The following is a 17995-nucleotide window of genomic DNA, read 5'->3' as shown; positions in this document are numbered from 1 at the left end:
TAAGAGGGGCGGAGTGGGGTCCGACAGGAAAGCCAGGAGTGCAAGTGGCGGTTGCCGGATCCCCGGTGTGGGGTGGCAGCAGGTGCACCCAGTGAGGGCACAGGGCGGCTGGCTGACCACGGTCACATATTTGCGTGCAGATAAACCAAGGGAAGGAGCAAACAGTGAGACAGACCGCCTAGGCTAGGACCACAGCGATGGGAAATAGAGCCTGAAAACACCAATTGGAAAGACTTTCAGGGTCGAGGTGCTGGGAGAGGCTCCCAGGCTCACAGAGAGTTTGTTGGAGAGACCCACATGGTCCTGGAGGGTGCACAGGTCCACATACCCGGGAACAAGCACCAGAAAGCCCCAATTTGCTTGTGGGAAGCAGCAGAGAAGACCAAAATCCAAGAGAGAGCAGAAAAAAATGCTATTGTCCCTCTCTGACCCTGCCTCCACATACATCACAACCCAGCAACTGAGTGGCCCTGCCCAGGTGAAAGCTTAAGGCTCTGCCCCTGTCATACATAACAGGTGGAACAGACCAAAACATTATGGCTCAAGAACAGCTCAAAGCCCCAGAGCCTATAATTCTACGTGACCAAGAGATACCCAACCTTTCAGGTGCACAGTTCAAAACACTGGTGATCAGGATGCTCACACAATTGGTTGATTTCAGTCATAAATTAGAGGAACAAATGAAGGCTAAACTAATTGAAATGAAGGGAAATGCACAGGAAACCAACAGTAATGGAAAGGAAACTGGGACTCAAATCAAGGGAGTGGACCAGAAAGAAGAATGAAACACCGAACAGAAAAGAATGAAGAAACAAGAATTCAAATAAATGAGAAGAGGCTTAGGAACCTTCAGGACATCTTTAAACATTCCAACATTCAAATTATAGGGGTACCAGAAGGGGAAGAGGAACAGCCACGAGTGGGAAACTTATTGGAAGAAATAATAAAAGAGAACTTTCCCAATCTGGCAAAGGAAATAGACTTCCAGGAACTCCAGGAAGCTCAGAGAGTTCCAAAGAAGGTGGACCCAGGAAGGAACACACCAAGGCACATCATTACATTAGCCAAGCTTAACATGAAGGAGAGAATCCTAGAAGCAGCAAAAGATAAGGGGACAGTCACCTACAAAGGAGTTCCCATCAGACTGTCAGCTGATTTTTCAAAAGAGACCTTATAGGCAAGAAGGGTCTGGAAAGAGGTATTCCAAATCATGAAATTAAATACCGACATCCAAGATTGATCTATCCAGCAAAGCTTTCATTTAGAATGGAAGGGCAGATAAAGTACTTCTCAGATAAGATCAAATTCAAGGAGTTCATCATCACCAAGCCCTTATTATATGAAATGTTAAAGGGACTTATCTAAGAAAAAGAAGATTAAAAAATATGAACAGTGAAAGAACAGCAAACTCACAGTTATTAACAGCCACACCTAAAACAAAAGCAAATAATAGGACAGCTAGCTCAGTAGTGGAACCATAGAAATGGAGATCTTATGGAGGGTTAGCAACATGGGAGTGGGAGGAGGAGACGGGGGGGGGGAGAAGGTACAGGGAGTAAGTAGCATAGACAGTAGGTAGAAAATAGATAGGGGGGAGGGCAAGAATAGTATGGGAAATACCGAATCTAAAGAACTTGTGACACATGGACATAAACGAAAGGGGGGTTGGTGGGTGAGGGTTGTGCATTGTGGAGGTTAATGAAGGGGGGAATAGGACAACTGTAATGGCATAATCAATAAAATATATTTTAAAAAATTAAAAAATAAAAGACACTGGCAGCAAATATTTTTTTTTAAGCACAAATGGTAGGTAGAAAATAGACAGGTGGGTATAAGAATAGTATAGGAAATGGAGCAGCCAAATCATTTATATGTATGACCTATGAACATCAACTAAGGGGTGAATGCTGGAGGGAGGGAGTGCAGGGTGGAGGAGAATAAAGGGGAGAAAATAATGGAATAATATAATAGCATAACCAATATAATACATTAAAAAATAGTTTTACTTGTCTTTGCACATTATCCAAATTGTTATTTTTGTTTTTTGGGTTCCCTGTGTAGGCAGCCCAAGATTTGTGTTTATTCCTTATCTGAGGAGTTCTATAAAATGTTTAGACTGATAAATCAAGAAAGTTTCATCACAGCAGTTAGATTGTCTTTATTATAAGGTATACTTAACATACTTCAAAATGGTAGATTAAATATGTGATTTTAAGATTTTTAAAAGGATGTCAAAACCTGTGTTGTTCATATTTTAAAGGAACTTTTAACACTATAAACATTGACAGATGTAATGTATGTTTCTAATTCATTGTGCTAGAAAAATAGAAGTGTTTAATAATGTTTATATACTTTTTTGTGCTAACATTAACTAACCTTGTGAATAACAAAGCAGTTATTTATTAGAAAATGTTTATGTAACTAATATAAAGAAACCGTTCTCTAGTGAATTTACTATAAAAAGCATTTACCGCAGTTAAAATGGAACAGAGTAAAAGCTGTGACATTTTGGACAGTTGCTAAAATTTGCTAAATACAGGTTGTGATAAAATAAATTCTCATCCTATGTAATGATGCAGATGTTACCAACAATTTAAACTCAAGTCTTTGATCTTATCCTCACACACAATTCTTCATATATTGTTGTAAGCTACAAGTTTTTTGAAGTAAGAAATATATATCTATGAAGGTTCTTGCCATTCTTGATTTCCATAATAGTGAGTGTCAATGTTTTCTTCTGTTCCTTCTTGTTCTGAGCTTTCATGGCGATCATCCTGATCTTCACTATCAGCATCATCTTGAAATCTCCCTGAAACTTGGGTCTTCAGTTGTATTGTTTGGCCATTAATGTTTCTTTGTTCACCATAATAAATACTATGTATATGAGGGAAGCAGAGGAAAATGTATGAGTTTATAGGCTCTCTTAGCTTATTTTGGTCCACACGAATGTATGTTAAATGGTGGTAATATAGTGGGTCAACCGATGGACACATGACTGTAACATTGATATCTGAAAAACACAAATTAAAAATTAATCCTGCTATACTATATACATAATCGTATAGTGGATATTATTACAATTTTATATAGCTATAGTTTTATTAATTAGAATATAAGTAGAATTCAGTTTAAATATTTTTATAGTAATCAAATCGTAAAATGAAAATAAAACTAAATGACTTTTATATTATCAAAATAAATTATGGCTTCATTGAAAATTTAATAATTAATTAATGTATTATTAAAGTAATATATTTTAGTAGAAACAGCATCAAGAAGAAAAAATGAAAGTCATCTAAAGTCCCCCTGCTCAGAATACTCATATTTCTTCATATATTCTAAGTACTGTTCCTCAGTGTTCAAAGTGATAAAGCTTAATATATAAAACTGTAAATTTTATACCTTTCTCTGGGGCCAATTTTTGCATTTTTCTATCCACACTTCTCTAGATACTCATATTTCTTCATATACTCTATACTCTGTAGTACTACTTCTCAGTGTTCAAAGTGATACAATTTAATAGGAAAGGCTATGAACCTCATAGTACTCCTCTCTGGGGGCCATCTTCAAAGCAACTTATTTTCAACAATGTATAAAGCATAGATTTGTAAATAAATATTCTGTCTTTAAAAAAATAATGAAATTTTACATACTTTCAATTTCATTATTTTCTAGGTATAGGTGTTGTAAATTTCTTGGAATATAGAATGCTTGCTTCAGTTTATTGTGTCCAACATTGAGCTCTACAAGGTTGGAAAGATTAAAAATATTATATGGGATATCTTGTAGTTTGTTGTGTGACATTCTTAGAGCATGAAGTTTTGGAAGTTCATTGAAGTAATTTTCTGGGATAGAAGAAATTGAATTATTTTCTAAAGACAAATACATAAGTGAAGAAGGCAAACCAGGAGGCATTGATTCTAATCTGTTGTTACATAGGTTGAGCTGCAGTAATTTTTCCATTTTGACAAGGTTTTTTTCTTGTAACATAGAATCATCAAGATGATTATAACAGAGATCAAGCATAGTCAGGTTTACTAGCCCATCCACTGCATTTGTCTGCAATCTGGAGATCTCATTGTAACCAAGAAGAAGTCTCTCCAAAGACTTTGGAAGAGGAAATGGAAATTCTTCTAAGTGGTTATGCTGTAGGTGAAGTTGTAGTAGATTTGGCAACTTAGCAAAAACACCGTGATCAATCTTTTGAGATTTAATTTTGTTGTGACTGAGATTGATTTCTTTAAGATGAGTTGCATTGATGAACGACTCTGCAGTCACAGCCTCAATTTCATTGAACTGGAGGTAGACTTGCTGAATGTGTGCTGGAATACTTGGGATTCTCTGAAGTTTGCGATTATCACAGTACATTGATGATGGAAAGTTAGGTGGACAGAAGCACTCACTGGCACAGCCTAAAGTATGCTGATGAAAAGGCACTCCATAGTCTACATTTTGATGAAAATGGAATTCTGGTTGGTAAACGTCATCTGGCTCTTGGTCATAATCTTCATCCCATTGATAACTTTCATACTGGCAATATACTTTGAGTCCGAGCAAGAAGAAAAGTATACATACTGGACTTAAAAAGCCCATCATCTCTTTTTGTCCTATTTCAAGAAGGAAAGGAAATATATTGTGAGAAAAGTGAATGATATTTATAAAATTTTTTGCATAAACTGACAATTACACAAAACACATAATATCAATATGTATATTGAAACATAAAAAGAATGTCCAGAATGAATGGGCAATACTGAAGCCAAAATTAATGTTTATGTCATAGTAAGGAGGTTTTTTTTCCTTTTAAAGTCACATGTTGTATTGAACCAGACTAAATAACCCTCTTTTAAAAGAATTTCAGCTTGTCTTGCTAGTTTCCTAGACTATAGATTTTCAATGATAGCATGATGTCTCAACTACAAAGTTGATGTTTCCTTTACTCTAAATGCTGGGTGTTCTCATTGACTATTTGGTCCCTTGGTAATGGTCACTACCCATGAGAGGAGAGACCCGATGTTTTACTTAGAGAGCTTTTATCTAAGCGTTTCTTTATTAATATTAACCAAAAGTTTCCCACTCAACTTCTGTTTACTGGTAATGCTCTTTTCTGCCCTTTGGGAGAACATGAAACACTTCCTTTTATGTGAGAGCTTGAGATATTAAAAATGGCTATCATGTTTCCTCTTTGTGTTCTCTATCCAAGCCTAACCATGACTTCAGATTTTCCCCATGAAACAGTTTCCAAAATCCGATTATTTCATCTCTGAGTCTGCTTGAATAACGAAGTCAAATTGCAAAAATACATACAATATTTACTTTCTACCACTTTTTTTAGTTTCTAATAGGTTATGCTATACATTTTGCTTATTATCTTCCTAACTTTCTTCTTTCTACTTAGATTTTTGAGTTAAGCTTGATATACAGATATTAAAAATATTCTCTGTTGTATCTCAGGAGTTTAGGTCTAGTGGAGAATCAGAGAGATGTGTAATGCATTAAGTAGAAGGGTATGTGTGGGTTGGGCTTGTAGTAGAGGGAGTGCTCAGCTTGAGAAAGGCAGACAATTAGCACTCATGCTGAAACTTGAGGTTGTAGTAAATGGTGGATTGTGTACTGGATGAGGAGCCTGAAAATCTTCATTTAAATTCTGTCACTTATGATGATAAAGTCACTTAACCTATTTGCCTCTTGCCTCACAAGTAAAATTAAGAATTATAAGTGCTTGCCTGTTTATCTTGTCTGGTAGTTGTTAGGGTCATATGAAGTATGCACATTAAGTGTGCTTTGCAAGTTTAAAATGATCCAAATGTAATAATTATGTTGTAAAAAAAATCATACCTCTTTTTTTCGGAGGCCATTTTTCTCTGTTCTTCTCATCCAGGGTTTCAGGAGAAAATGAATGTCTTAACACATTGTATGCAATAAAATGAGTTATATTTTATTTATCTAGAATAGTACTTGTTATTTTTTCATTGGGATAATTGAGAAAATAATTACTTAAATTATTTTCACTGAATAATTTAAGTAATTATTTTCAGAACCTCATTTCAGAAAAGCAGCCCTAGACCCTAACATTCCAGTTTTGTGTTTCCTCATCAGAAATTAAAAATTGGAAGAATGTAAATTGTGTGCATTTGGGAATTGAAGTAGTTATTCAAGTAGAGTCGGAGGCCCTTGATCTTTTTTCTTTCACTTATATTTTCTCTAGTCTTTCTTACCAGGGCCTGAATTCTGACATAAAGAATTTACACTCTAGGACTAAACACCTAATTTAATGTATTAATATAGTTGAACTGTGGTCTCCATACAGCAATGTTCATTCATGAAATAGGAGAGAGACCTGGGAGGAGAAAAAGTAAAGGAGTGTGGTCTAATTCCAAAGGGTAGTGCACTGATGGCTGATCTAGATGAGGAGGGTGGTGCAGGAAGCTCCCAGGTGAGTCTAATTGGAAGTGCTCTTTCATCTGTTGTAGTTAGCGACTTATACTAGATGTTGTGTATGAAGTACACCATAGAGTTTGGGTTCTATAAGTTTGATGTGTCCCAGAAAGGTAAAAGTAGAAGCAGAGGCAGAGATATATATTTGGGTGTGGTCAGGGTATGTAAGAGGGTCTCAGAAGCTTACTGTTACACAGTTGAACTTTGAAAAGAGTGTTCATCAGAACTCTGAATGTTATTCTTGTGTTAAGAACATTCATTAGCAATCATCAATTAGTAACGTTACATTTGAGGATTAAAGTCACAACTCTGTTCAGTAATTATTATAAATTATTGAGAACAAAAAGGAGACCTAGATGATACTTTTGATCCTGAACTTAATTGCATACCTTTAACCTGGAATCAAGACCTTGTGATGATGGGGCCTCTCTGGAAATAAAGGGGTTCTCTTGTCTGTTTTGGTCTCTTTGGCTATCTAAGAAACAAGGTTTCTCTTCTAAGTCTGAACTCATCATTGTCCTTATTCCTTGAGTACCATGGCCCTGTATCTCCGCCTTGCCCTACTCCCTTTTGCCTGTTACTGTAGATAGCTTTCTGATCTGAAATCTGTCTCATCTCCATCCATATGTTCATTATTTTCTATTCCTCTTACTCTTTAACTTTACCCATGATAATTTTTCATTACAGTCATGTCTTACTTCTTTTCATCCAAATTTTCATTCATCTAATCTCTTCCCAGCCATTTGCTAATAAGTATGTTTTGATTACTTATGTACTTACTAATTTGATTTGCTAATAAGACATTTTATGTTCTACAATTTATGCCTTTCCAATAGAATAACTCATAGAAAAACATTATAACTCACTGTCAATCATCTCATTTCCTGACCTCTAATTTTTGACAGAACCTAGTACAATTCACATTGTATGAGGGATCAAAATTTTGTTGGATGAATGATCAGTTTAATAAATTATAGATTCCCTCTCATTAATGATACTTATAACATTAATGTTTGTATATTTCTAGGAATATGTGTATGTCATCACAGTGTTTTCTTTAAATGAACATAGGTCACAAAGAATGTAGCTTTTTGTCTATTAAATATGTCTCCATCACAATATACTTATTAATTTTCCTATTATATTGAGCAATAGAAAAAGAACAAATATGAACAAGAAAGTAAAATACAAAATACCACTTTTAAAAAATTATTTGTTAATATGAATTTTTCATATTATAGCTATAAAAGTTTCGAGGACTGCTGGCCAAGATGGTGGCATAGGTAGACACACTGTGCCTCTTCGAACAACCAAAATAAGGACAACAACAATTCAGAAATAAAGTAACAACCAAAACTGAAAGAAAATTGAACTGTATGAAAGTCCGACAACCAAGGAGTTAAAATAGACACATTCATCCAGACTGGTAGGCGAGGCAGAGTTGGGCAGACAAGCAGAGAGGGGTCTCGGCACAGGAAGCGGTGACACCAGGTGTGCAAAGGCTCCCCAGGTGTCCAAGGTGACACCAGGAAGACCCTGGGCACCCAGGCGGCGGCTGGCAGACCCCGGGCATGGGGTGGCAACAGGCAAACCCAGGGAGGCTGTGATTGAGAAGCGGGGCACTGTGCGCAAGGTGGCTGGCTGACCCGGCAGTTATTTGCACGCAGATAACTGGGTGAGACAGATTGTGCAACCTAGGGTTTTAGCGCTGGGAAATAAAGCCTCAAACCACCAATTGAAAACACTTGTGGGGGTTCAGTCACAGGGAGAGGCTCCCACCCTTATAGGAAAGTTTGTTGGAGAAACCTACAGGGTCCTAGAACTCACACAAGTCCACCCACATGGGAATCAGCACCAGAAAGGCCGAGTTTGCTTGGGGGAAGTGGTGGAAGGGACTGACGTACAACAGAGAGCTGAGCAAGGCACCATTTTTTTCCCTCTTGGACCCCACCCTCATATACAGTGTCACAACTGAGCAACTTGGGTTTCCCCACCCTGGTGAACACTTAAGGCTCCGCCTCTCATACATAATAGGTGCGAACAGACCAAAACATTATGGCTCAAGCAGAAAAACAAATCAAAGCCGCAGAGCCAATACTTCCAAGTGACCAAGAGATAGCCAACCTATCAGATGCACAGTTCAAAACACTGGTGATCAGTATGCTCACAGAACTGGCTGATTTTAGTCACAAATTAGAGGAACAAATGAAGGCTAAACTAATTGAAATGAAGGGAAATGCACAGGGAACCAATAGTGTTGGGAAAGAAACTGGGACTCAAATCAATGTAGTAGACCAGAAGAAGGAAAGAAACATTCATTCAGAACAGAATGAAGAAACAAGAATTCAAAAAGATGAGAGGCTTAGCAACCTTCAGGACATCTTTAAACATTCCAACATTTGAATTATAGGGGTACAAGAAGAGGAAGAGCAAGAAATTGAAAATGTATTTGAACAAATATTGAAGGAGAACTTCCCCAGTCTGGCAAAGGAAATAGACTTCCAGGAAGTCCAGGAAGCTCAGAGAGTCCCAAAGAAGTTGGATCCCAGGAGGAACACACCAAAGCACATTATAATTATATTAGCCAAGATAAAAATTGAGAGAATCCTAGGAGCAGCAAGAGATAAAGAGACAGTAACTTACAAAGGAATTCCCATCAGACTGTCAGCTGATTTCTCAAAAGAGACCTTACAGGCAAGGAGGGGCTGGAAAGTATTCCAAGTCATGAAAGATAAGGACCTACATCCAAGATTGCTCTATCCAGCAAAGCTTTCATTTAGAATGGAAGGGCAGATAAAGTGCTTCTCAGTTAAGGTCAAGTTCAAGGAGTTCATCATCACCAAGCCCTTATTATGTGAAATGTTAAAGGGACTTATCCAAGAAAAAGAAAATAAAAAACATGTATACTAAAATGACAGCAAATTCCCAATTACTAACAACCACACCTAAAATGAAAACAAACTAAGGGAACAAGTAGAACAGGAACAGAACCACAGAATGGAGATCACATGGAGTGTTAGCAACAGGGGAATGGCAGGGGGAGAGGTGGGGAAAGGTTCAGAGAATAAGTAGCATAGATGGCAGGCATAAAATAGGGGAGGCAAGAATAGTATGGGAAATGTAAAAACTAAAGAACTTAAGACACATGGACATGAACTAAAGGGGGGAATGTGGGAGGGAGAGTGTGTGAAGGGTGGAGGAAAATGAAGGGGGGAAATGGACAACTCTTATAACATAATCAATAAAATATATTTAAAAAGAAAAAAGTTTCTATGCCATAACATTTCTCTGCCTTGGAAAAAAGCACTCATGCTTTCATCAGGAAAGTTCTGATTAAAATGATTAATTAAAATGAGATCGAATTTTGTTCTCGAAAGTTTAAAGTAATTGGAAAGCCTCATAGCATTTTATTGTTTTAAAATATTTTTTTCTCGAAAGTTTAAAGTAATTGGAAAGCCTCATAGCATTTTATTGTTTTAAAATATTCATTTTTTTCTCAGTATGTCACAGAAACTAGAATATGAGAAACCAAGAATTAGTATATGATTCAGAATTTCTTTAAAGCAGTTTTAAATTTAACTTTGTAAAGTTAGTATGCTGTCACTACTACACCCAAGGCCTAAGGAAATAATATTCTTTTGCTATTAAAACTATGAAAGTCTCTAAATTATTTTTAGCCATAATACATTTAAATCTTAACCCAAACCCAAGCAAATAGATGCTTTAGTACCAGATAGAACCCTCATATCTTTCCTTTGTGAAAGAGGGGGAAAAATGTTCTAAATACCAGGGATTTGATCAATGGAGAATTTTGAGAAAATTTCTAGTGAAATTTGTATAAATACCCATCTTCCCTACTGCCCCAGTCTGTAACCCTGCTCTGATGTATTGCTCAAAGGCATTTGTCAGGTTTTTGTCATTTAAAGTTGAGAGACAGAAAGAAACAGAAAAATATTTCATTAACCTAAGAATCTTTAATTCAAAACAAAAAATATATAAAACAAAGATCATTTATTGGATACATCTTAAGTTAGAAAATTAAATTCACTTTTATACTTTTTTCCCAAATAATTTGGCTAATAAAAGTTTTAATGTAGCTTTTACCAGATACTGCTTCCAAAAATTGTGATTTTATGATAGCTGAAATCTATTTTAATGTTAAATAAATCAAATATACTTTTTTTATTTTTAAGAGTAGGAATACTTTCCTAAAAAATTGAAAATTATTTTGTCACCATACCTTTTGAGTTTGCTTTAGTTTTCAGGGGTTGATGAATATGCCAATCCTGTGAATGAATAAGAAATTCCTAAGTTCTTTAACTCAGTCTCTTAAAAATCCTCAGTAACTGTGTTTAAATAGGGCTGTCTCTTGAATCACTGTAGCAATATAATCTGCCTGGAAAATGCTTGGGTTGAATTAAAATCATGTTTTTCTTTTCATTATCCAAAGCTTTGTGGATTTGAATTGAGATGCTTGTGTTCTTGGTAAGATTTCTGTGGCTTGCTTCTTTCTTTACAAACCCTTGAATTTGCTTTGAGGTATTGTAAGAATTTCCTCTAATATGAAAGGCAGACTGAACTAAATGAAACAGTATGTACTGATTACTGTTTTTATTTTCATTTTCGTGCCAAAAGAATTCTTCAAATTAAGGTCCACTGTAATATGGAGCTCAGAGTCTCAGCAATTTAAGGTGGAACTCAGTAATTTTAGATCTTGCTTGTCTGATACCCTGTGTTCATACTAGTGCTTCCTTTCATTAAGACAGGGAACTAGGATTAGAAACATAGCATTTCACATCTAGTTAATTTTTAAATGAAGTAGATTGTCATTGGTCACACAGATTAAATATATAACTTTTCGATACAAAGAATTATATCCTCTTTTCTCTCAGCTATCACCTTCCTCCCAAATATACTAATTAGATTGACTTATAATAATGCTTGAAATAAAAAAAGATCTCTTTGTTATAGAATTCTGTGTTTCACTTTTACAAGGTATATCTCTGATTGGCCTGTTTTTTGTAGTATAAAAAATTATTTCATAGTATTGAATAAAATGGAATTAGGAACTTCTGCTGACCAATTACTATTACAGAAAATGTTCTAATTTCTCTAAACTGTCTCTCCTGAAGAGTAGCAATTGACTGCCTAAATGCTATGTTTTTATACTAAAGTTTTCATATTTTGAACAGAGAGTTAATTTGTGTCTCTTGGCAGTAAACTTTAAGTTCATTCTTTGGGAGATTCTTTCAAGCTTGTGTAAACTAATAAGGTAAAGTGAATCCTGGAATTTGTTTTGCTTTTCTTTCCCCTTCAAAATTGTGTTTTCCATTAGATTTTTTAAAAAATCACATTATTTATTTTGTTACACTTCAGATTTTTAAAAAGCTTACAGTATTTCAAGTGATGCTGTGGCAATATAGAAAAAAATCTCTATTATTTTAGACTCTGGTATGCAAAATGTGGCGGACTATACTTGGGCCAAGATTTCATCTTGTTACTGATCTTTTCCATATGTTTTCTATTAGTCTTTGTTCTTAAACCTTAAGCTTCCACACTAAGGAACAGAGAGCAAATCTGTGTACTTTATCCAAAAATTATTTTTTATAGTGCCCTCATAGTTATTTATCAAGATAGCTTAACTTGAAGTGTCTAGGAAATTTAAATGGGATTGACGGTGTCTAGGAGGTTTAGGTTTGGCAGTGGGGGTGTGGCGGGTGGAGATTGGTGGGAAGGGTGGTTCAAGTCAGGCCTTAGAAGAAAAGTAGAAGCTGTGATTGTGAGAGTGCACTGTTTTAGTTAGGTGTTTGTAATTGAAGCAGTTGAGTAGAGAAGTTATTTGAATTGGTAAAAAATCTAAATTACATTCTGCAATTATAGTTTGATGGAAGCCAATACAGTATCTCAAGCCTAAATAACATATCACTTGATAGGAAAAGTCTACTGAGACCTGCTTAATTATGGTAATAAGAATAAATATTTTTTATTTCTTTAATAATTTAGTTTGTATTTACTGAGCACCACCTTTGTCAAGGCAGTTTTAGGGGCTAAGGACCCAACAGTAAAAGTCCCTGTTGTCATGGAGGAGGAAAACAGAAAATAAAAATATTAAGTGGTGTGAAGTGCAACAGAAGAATAAAGCAAGGTAGATGGATAAAAACAAATGAGCGCAGGCGTTCAGATCAACACTTCTGACACTTCTGTGATGTTGGCTGGAACGGAATGATTTCATAACTGGCCCACAGGAGACCCAGGTATCCCACTGCTGTAGGAACGTTACAGACAAGCAAGGGGAGGCGGTGGGAACAATCCATGTGGTGATGGATCAGAGCTGGCGATGTCAGTACGAATTCATGTTCAACTTCATATACATACAGTTGGCTATGTCTAGAAATTTTTATAGATGTTTGCGTGTGTTGATACATGGGCCTGAGTATACATATCTGTCTCCTGGCACTGCTGGCTGAGAGGTCCTAGAAGCAGTGGCATGCTCTCAGCAACAAGCACCTAGCACCAACCAAGATCTTGGTCTCTAATACCTTCTCCAATAAAAAAGACCAGGGATCTATGGAGAAATGTCTTATTTCAGGCCTGGAGCAGGGAATACATAGGATGAGCCTGGAGCATTTTGCAGTGCTGGAAAGTAAGGAGGTACTAAGAAAGAAAGAGATATGGGAAATCTATGTAACTTCTGCTCGGTTTTGCTGTGAATCTAAAACTGCTCTAAAAAATGAAGTCTCTAAAAAATTAATAAGTTTTAAAAAGGGGAGTTACTATTTTAAATAGTTTTTCAAAGACCTGCATATAGTGAGGGAGCAAGTCAAGTTGATATAAGAGGGACAAAAGATGCCATGTGTGGTGATGTTCACTTGGTATGATCTAGGTGGAGGTGTAGGGTTATCATCATAGAGGCTTCTGGGGCCAGCAAGAACAGTGTATGCCTCTGACATGCTTGGGTGTCTCAGCTTCCCAACATTCTAAATCAAATTATGTTTAGGAGGCAGATATGACACTTAGTTGATGAGCTGCTTCTGTCAGAAAGACCATGTAGGCAGCCCTACAGAAATACTCCAAACCCTGGATTATTTTGCCCAGCAGACATGGTCCACTTTTGTGCATCTGTCTCTACAAGGCTATGAGGAGCTTATGCTCTCGAATACATGACTAGCTTCTATTTCCCTCATCATTTGCTCTTCCCATAAAGTGGTGACTCCATTCCAGCCTAACCCACTCTTTATGTAAGCCAGAATCTTGGGAGTCCTCTAAATCAGTCCATCCCCAAACGTGGGAGATTCATCAATATATGAACTGCTAGGGATGCTGGTTTAAAAATTCAGGCTCCAGCATCTTTATACCCTAGACCTACAAAATTAGAACCCCTGAGTGTGGGTCCAGGAACTTATATTTTTAAGAAGAGTTCCAGGTGTTCCAGTGAAACTTGAAAAAACCACTGATTGTATCCAAAACTGTATTCCTGAGTCCTTTGTGTTCTAGCACCTAAATAACTTTTTAGTGTGTTTGTACCTCTTGTTATTCACTGCCACAGTCTTTCCAGAGACCAGGTCACCCAGATGTTTTCTGTAGTATCTTGATTGGTCCTCCCAGGGCTCACACATCTCCCTCTCCAACCCATTTTCACCATGATCTACATAAAAATAAATTTGAATTTTACAAAGTTTCTGCTTAAAATTTTCCAGTGGTGTGTGATATTTTACAATAAATTCTAAATCAACCTTCATGTTGAGGGAAGCTCTGACAGCCTACCACCTGCCCATTCTTAGACAGCTGACTTATGTTTTTGGGTTCTATCCTCACTAACCATCAAGCTGCCCTGCTCCTTGCTCACTAATGCCTTGGCATGTGCCTTTGCCTTTTCTTGGAATGTTGTGCCATTATTTGTCTGTTTACTCCTTTCCACCTAGGCTCCCTCTTATGACTGCCATGTCCCCAAACTATCTGTGTGTGCTCAGTAAATATTATTTGATGAATAAATGAATGAATATTCAGTACCTTCTAATATTCTCCCTCTTGTCTATATTTGAATATCTTTCTCACTTCTTGCTTGGTGGAGGAAACATGGCCCTAAAAACCTGCCCCATGCCATCCCAGAGATAGTCCTCCTGCATGTTCTCTTGTGGTTGGTTCCTTGACTTCATCTGGTCAGCTGATTGGTGGACTTCATATGTCCTGCATAGAATACTTTTGTTAGAATAAAAACACAAATGCAGATATGCTGAGAAAAGAACTGGTTTAATAGACCAGTTGGGAACTGGTTTATTAAAGTCTACGGAAAAACAGAAACAAAGAAATGAGTAGTTCTTATCCTTAACACAGCTTCTGGATCACCTTTGAAGGTTCTGAAACTTCGGATCTGGATGGAACACACCAATTTTATGTTTAAATGACTCAAAGGTTGAAACGGTAAACATTTTTGCCTCTATTTCTAGTCATAGTACTTCTGACAATAGATGTCTGTGTTTTTTCTCATCCCAGTCAATTATCCGACACCAGCTAGATGTCCTACAGTTTAATTCAATTCTGACACTGTCTGCCTAGAGTTAGTGTCATATCTAATGCATCAAAGTCTCAGTCCCACACCAACTTTAAACACAAGTTGTAAGTAGAAGGTCTTCAGGTCACTGGCAACTTCTGTCCAACTTGGCTACAAATTAGGGGGCTCCCATGACTCACTCCTCAGATTAGGCAATTTGCCATAATAGAACTCAGAGAAACACTTAATATGTTTACCAATTATTATATAATAAAGCATATGATAAAGGATACAGATATACAGCTAGATGAAGAGCTACATATGGTGAGGTCTGGAAAGATTCTGAGTGTAGGAGCTTCTGTACCTATGGAGTTGAAGTAAGTCACCCTCCTCCTGGATGTGTTCAGTAACCTGGAGGCTCTCTGAACCCTGTGCATGAGGAGTCTTTATGGGGCTTCATTATGTAGGCATGATCAATCATAAACTCAGTCTTCATCCCCTCTACTTCCCTGGTGGATGATGGGTAAGATTGAAAGTTCCAGTTTCCTAATTATGGCTTAGTCTTTCTAGTGACCAGCTCCCATCTTGAAGTTATCCAGGAGCCCACTAAGTGTAGCCTCCTTAAAACAAAAACCCTCCTATCACTCAGGAAGTTCCAGAAGAGTTATGAGCTCTGTGTTAAGCAAAGGGGTCCAAGACCAAATATCAGAACAAAAGAAGCTCTTAGTGCTCCTACCATGCAGTGAAGTATATTTTAGGAGTTCTGTGTAAGGAACAGGGCAGGCAGAGATTAATATGTATTTCTGATGTCACAAAGGTACACCACGAAAACTCATTCTGTAGCTTCTCTCCCCCGTCCCTCTGGTTCACATACCAGTGGCCCTTGCTAAGGACCAACGCATTGCATGACTCCAAGGGACACATTCACTGCTGTTCAGACCTTTAGTAGAATGCAGTGCTGTCATTTTTTTGTGTGTGTGAATCTAGAGATATTCTATTCATCTAAAAGCAAACGTGCTTATTTAAAAATTATTATTGTTGAAGAGAATCCTTACAGGAAATCTGAGATGTTTCTATTATTTTCCTAGTATAAATGTTGACCCAATTAATAACTTTCTATATGTCATTGCACATGTAAGTAAGTATATTTGAGAGGTAAATCCATAGGCATGTCATCCACATCTGAATTGCTCTCCACAGAGGGCCCAAGGGCATCTGTTACATCCTTGTTGCTATAGTTTATCAAGTTTTTATCCTTGAAGATCTGCTAGGTTAGGTGGTATTATAGTTTGAGTTTTCATTTCTCTGTGAGTCTGTTTGATTTTCTTCTATTCTGCAGCTATGTACACTTTTTCTGAAGATATCTGTATCTTTTACTATTTTTTTATTGTGTTGTAGATCTTTTTCAGATCAACTTTTGGGGAAATAAGGCCTATGTGCTGTGATTCATAACTATTATTTTCCAGTTTGTCATTTTTTTCTTTGACTTTGTTTTTCAGTTTTGCCATGAAAACTTCTGTTTATACATTTCTGTTTAAGGCCCTCCTGGCTTTTGCCACCTTCCTCACTTCCACATTGTGAAAAATATTCTCCCATGGTTTCCTCAGTTTCTTCTAGAATCATTATAGTTTAATTTTCTTTGTACTTAAATTTCTGACTTCTTAAAATTTACTATAACTAGTGAGTTATCATTGCCCTAAATGTTTTTGTCAGGTGGTTTCTGGATGGGCCAGCAGCATTAAGAGAATGCTTGCCTTCTTCTGTCCAGTCTGACCTGCTGCTGTCACCATGAACTTACTGAATTGTTTCTCAACATTTCAATCTTTCCCTTCAGCTGTCTGTCAACTCTCCCACAAGCACCATGTACCTTTAATTATTATAGCTTTTTGAATATCGGGGAGGACTTGTTCCCATGATCATGCATCTTTCTTTAGGGTTTGCCTATCTGTTTCCACTTACTGCTGCTTTGTTTGATTTCACTTGATCAACATATTTCCTTTTCCTTAATATTTTTTGTATTAAAGTTATCTGTTTTATTTGTGGGTAATCTCCTTACTTCTGTTCGTGATCATACTAAGTACTTTATGTATGATAGACCCATTAATGATATACTTCATATATGGAAATAATACATATGAATATATAAGATACCAAGATTAATGAAGCAAATGTGTACTTACCATCCAGCTTAAGAAACAGGACATTATTAATGCTTATCAAGACTCTTCATTTGTTTCCATCCTTCTTTGTGACAGCGAGAATTACTATTTTGTGTAATGTGTTTAATATTCTTTTGTATCTCATATATGCTGTATATATATGGATCTGCCAACCAAGTAGTACTTAATTTATGCTGTTCAGTTTTATAAAGATGATATATGTCTTTAAAGACTACTATAGGTCTTTTTGTATAATTTGCTTTTTTCCTTCAATATTGTCTCTCAATCATTTCACTTTTGTGTACTGTTCATACTATTGTATGAAAATGCCAGCATTTATCTGTTCTCTTCTATGAAAATATATTTAAATTTTTGCCCTATTTCGGCTGTTATGAAACATAATTTCATTACTTTTTTTATTTACAATTTTCTAGAGGCTTTATTTTTTACTTTTTACATTTAAATCTGTCAGTTGGGATTGACATTTAATTGATTTTTAAAAATTTATTTAATTATTGTTCAAGTAGAGTTTTGTTTTTTACTCCCATCCCAGCCCACCCCCCCCCCCAGTGCTCACCACCATCCTCCCATTTTCACCCCCCTTAGTTGTTGTCCATGTGTCCTTTATACTAGTTCCTATAAATCCTTCCCCTTTTTGACCTGAAATTCCCTCCCCTACCCCTCTGGTCAGTTTCCCCTTGTTCTCTGTTTCAGTGTCTTTGTTTTTATTTTCCGTGCTTGTTTGTTTTGTTGTTTAGCTTCCTGTTAAAGGTGAGATCATTTGGTATTTGTCCCTCAACACTTGGCTTACTTCACTCAGCATAATGCTGTACGGTTCCATCCATGCTGTTGCAAAGGGTAGTAGTTCCTTCTTTCTCTCTGCTGCATAGAATTCCATTGTGTATAT

At 36.6% G+C, this 17995-nt stretch overlaps 2 protein-coding genes across 5 annotated transcripts in view; one reads left to right on the top strand and one right to left on the bottom strand.

The window, feature by feature from the left end:
• Positions 1-17995, top strand: part of CENPP (centromere protein P) — a 377506-nt gene that overhangs the window by 147956 nt on the left and 211555 nt on the right. The window lies entirely within an intron of this gene.
• OMD (osteomodulin) lies at positions 2136-14007 on the bottom strand. 2 transcript variants are annotated; one of them, XM_053662801.1, is made up of 4 exons: positions 13963-14007; positions 10679-10724; positions 3654-4607; positions 2136-3010 (listed from the first exon to the last, which is right to left on the bottom strand). In XM_053662801.1, exons 3-4 carry the CDS (start codon positions 4594-4596, stop codon positions 2682-2684), a joined length of 1272 nt encoding a protein of 423 aa, XP_053518776.1. In that variant the 5' UTR covers positions 4597-4607; positions 10679-10724; positions 13963-14007; the 3' UTR covers positions 2136-2681. The 2 variants fall into 2 exon arrangements, with proteins under 2 accessions (XP_053518776.1, XP_037012988.2); XM_037157093.2 differs by lacking the exon at positions 13963-14007 and having other exon boundaries at positions 10679-10871.

This window comes from Artibeus jamaicensis, unplaced genomic scaffold, assembly GCF_021234435.1.
Source record: "Artibeus jamaicensis isolate MK-2021 breed Jamaican fruit bat unplaced genomic scaffold, CSHL_Jam_final contig_288, whole genome shotgun sequence".
Lineage (NCBI taxonomy): Eukaryota > Metazoa > Chordata > Mammalia > Chiroptera > Phyllostomidae > Artibeus > Artibeus jamaicensis.
The sequence above is the reverse complement of the archived record's forward strand: the minus strand, read 5'-3'. Positions and strand labels throughout refer to the sequence as shown.

Coding starts and splice junctions, on each gene's coding strand:
- OMD (XM_053662801.1), bottom strand. CDS start 4,596: ATGATGGGCTTTTTAAGTCCAGTATGTATACTTTTCTTCTTGCTCGGA. Junction 3,011..3,653: donor AGAAAATAATGAAATTGAAA/GTATGTAAAATT, acceptor TGTGTTTTTCAG/ATATCAATGTTACAGTCATG.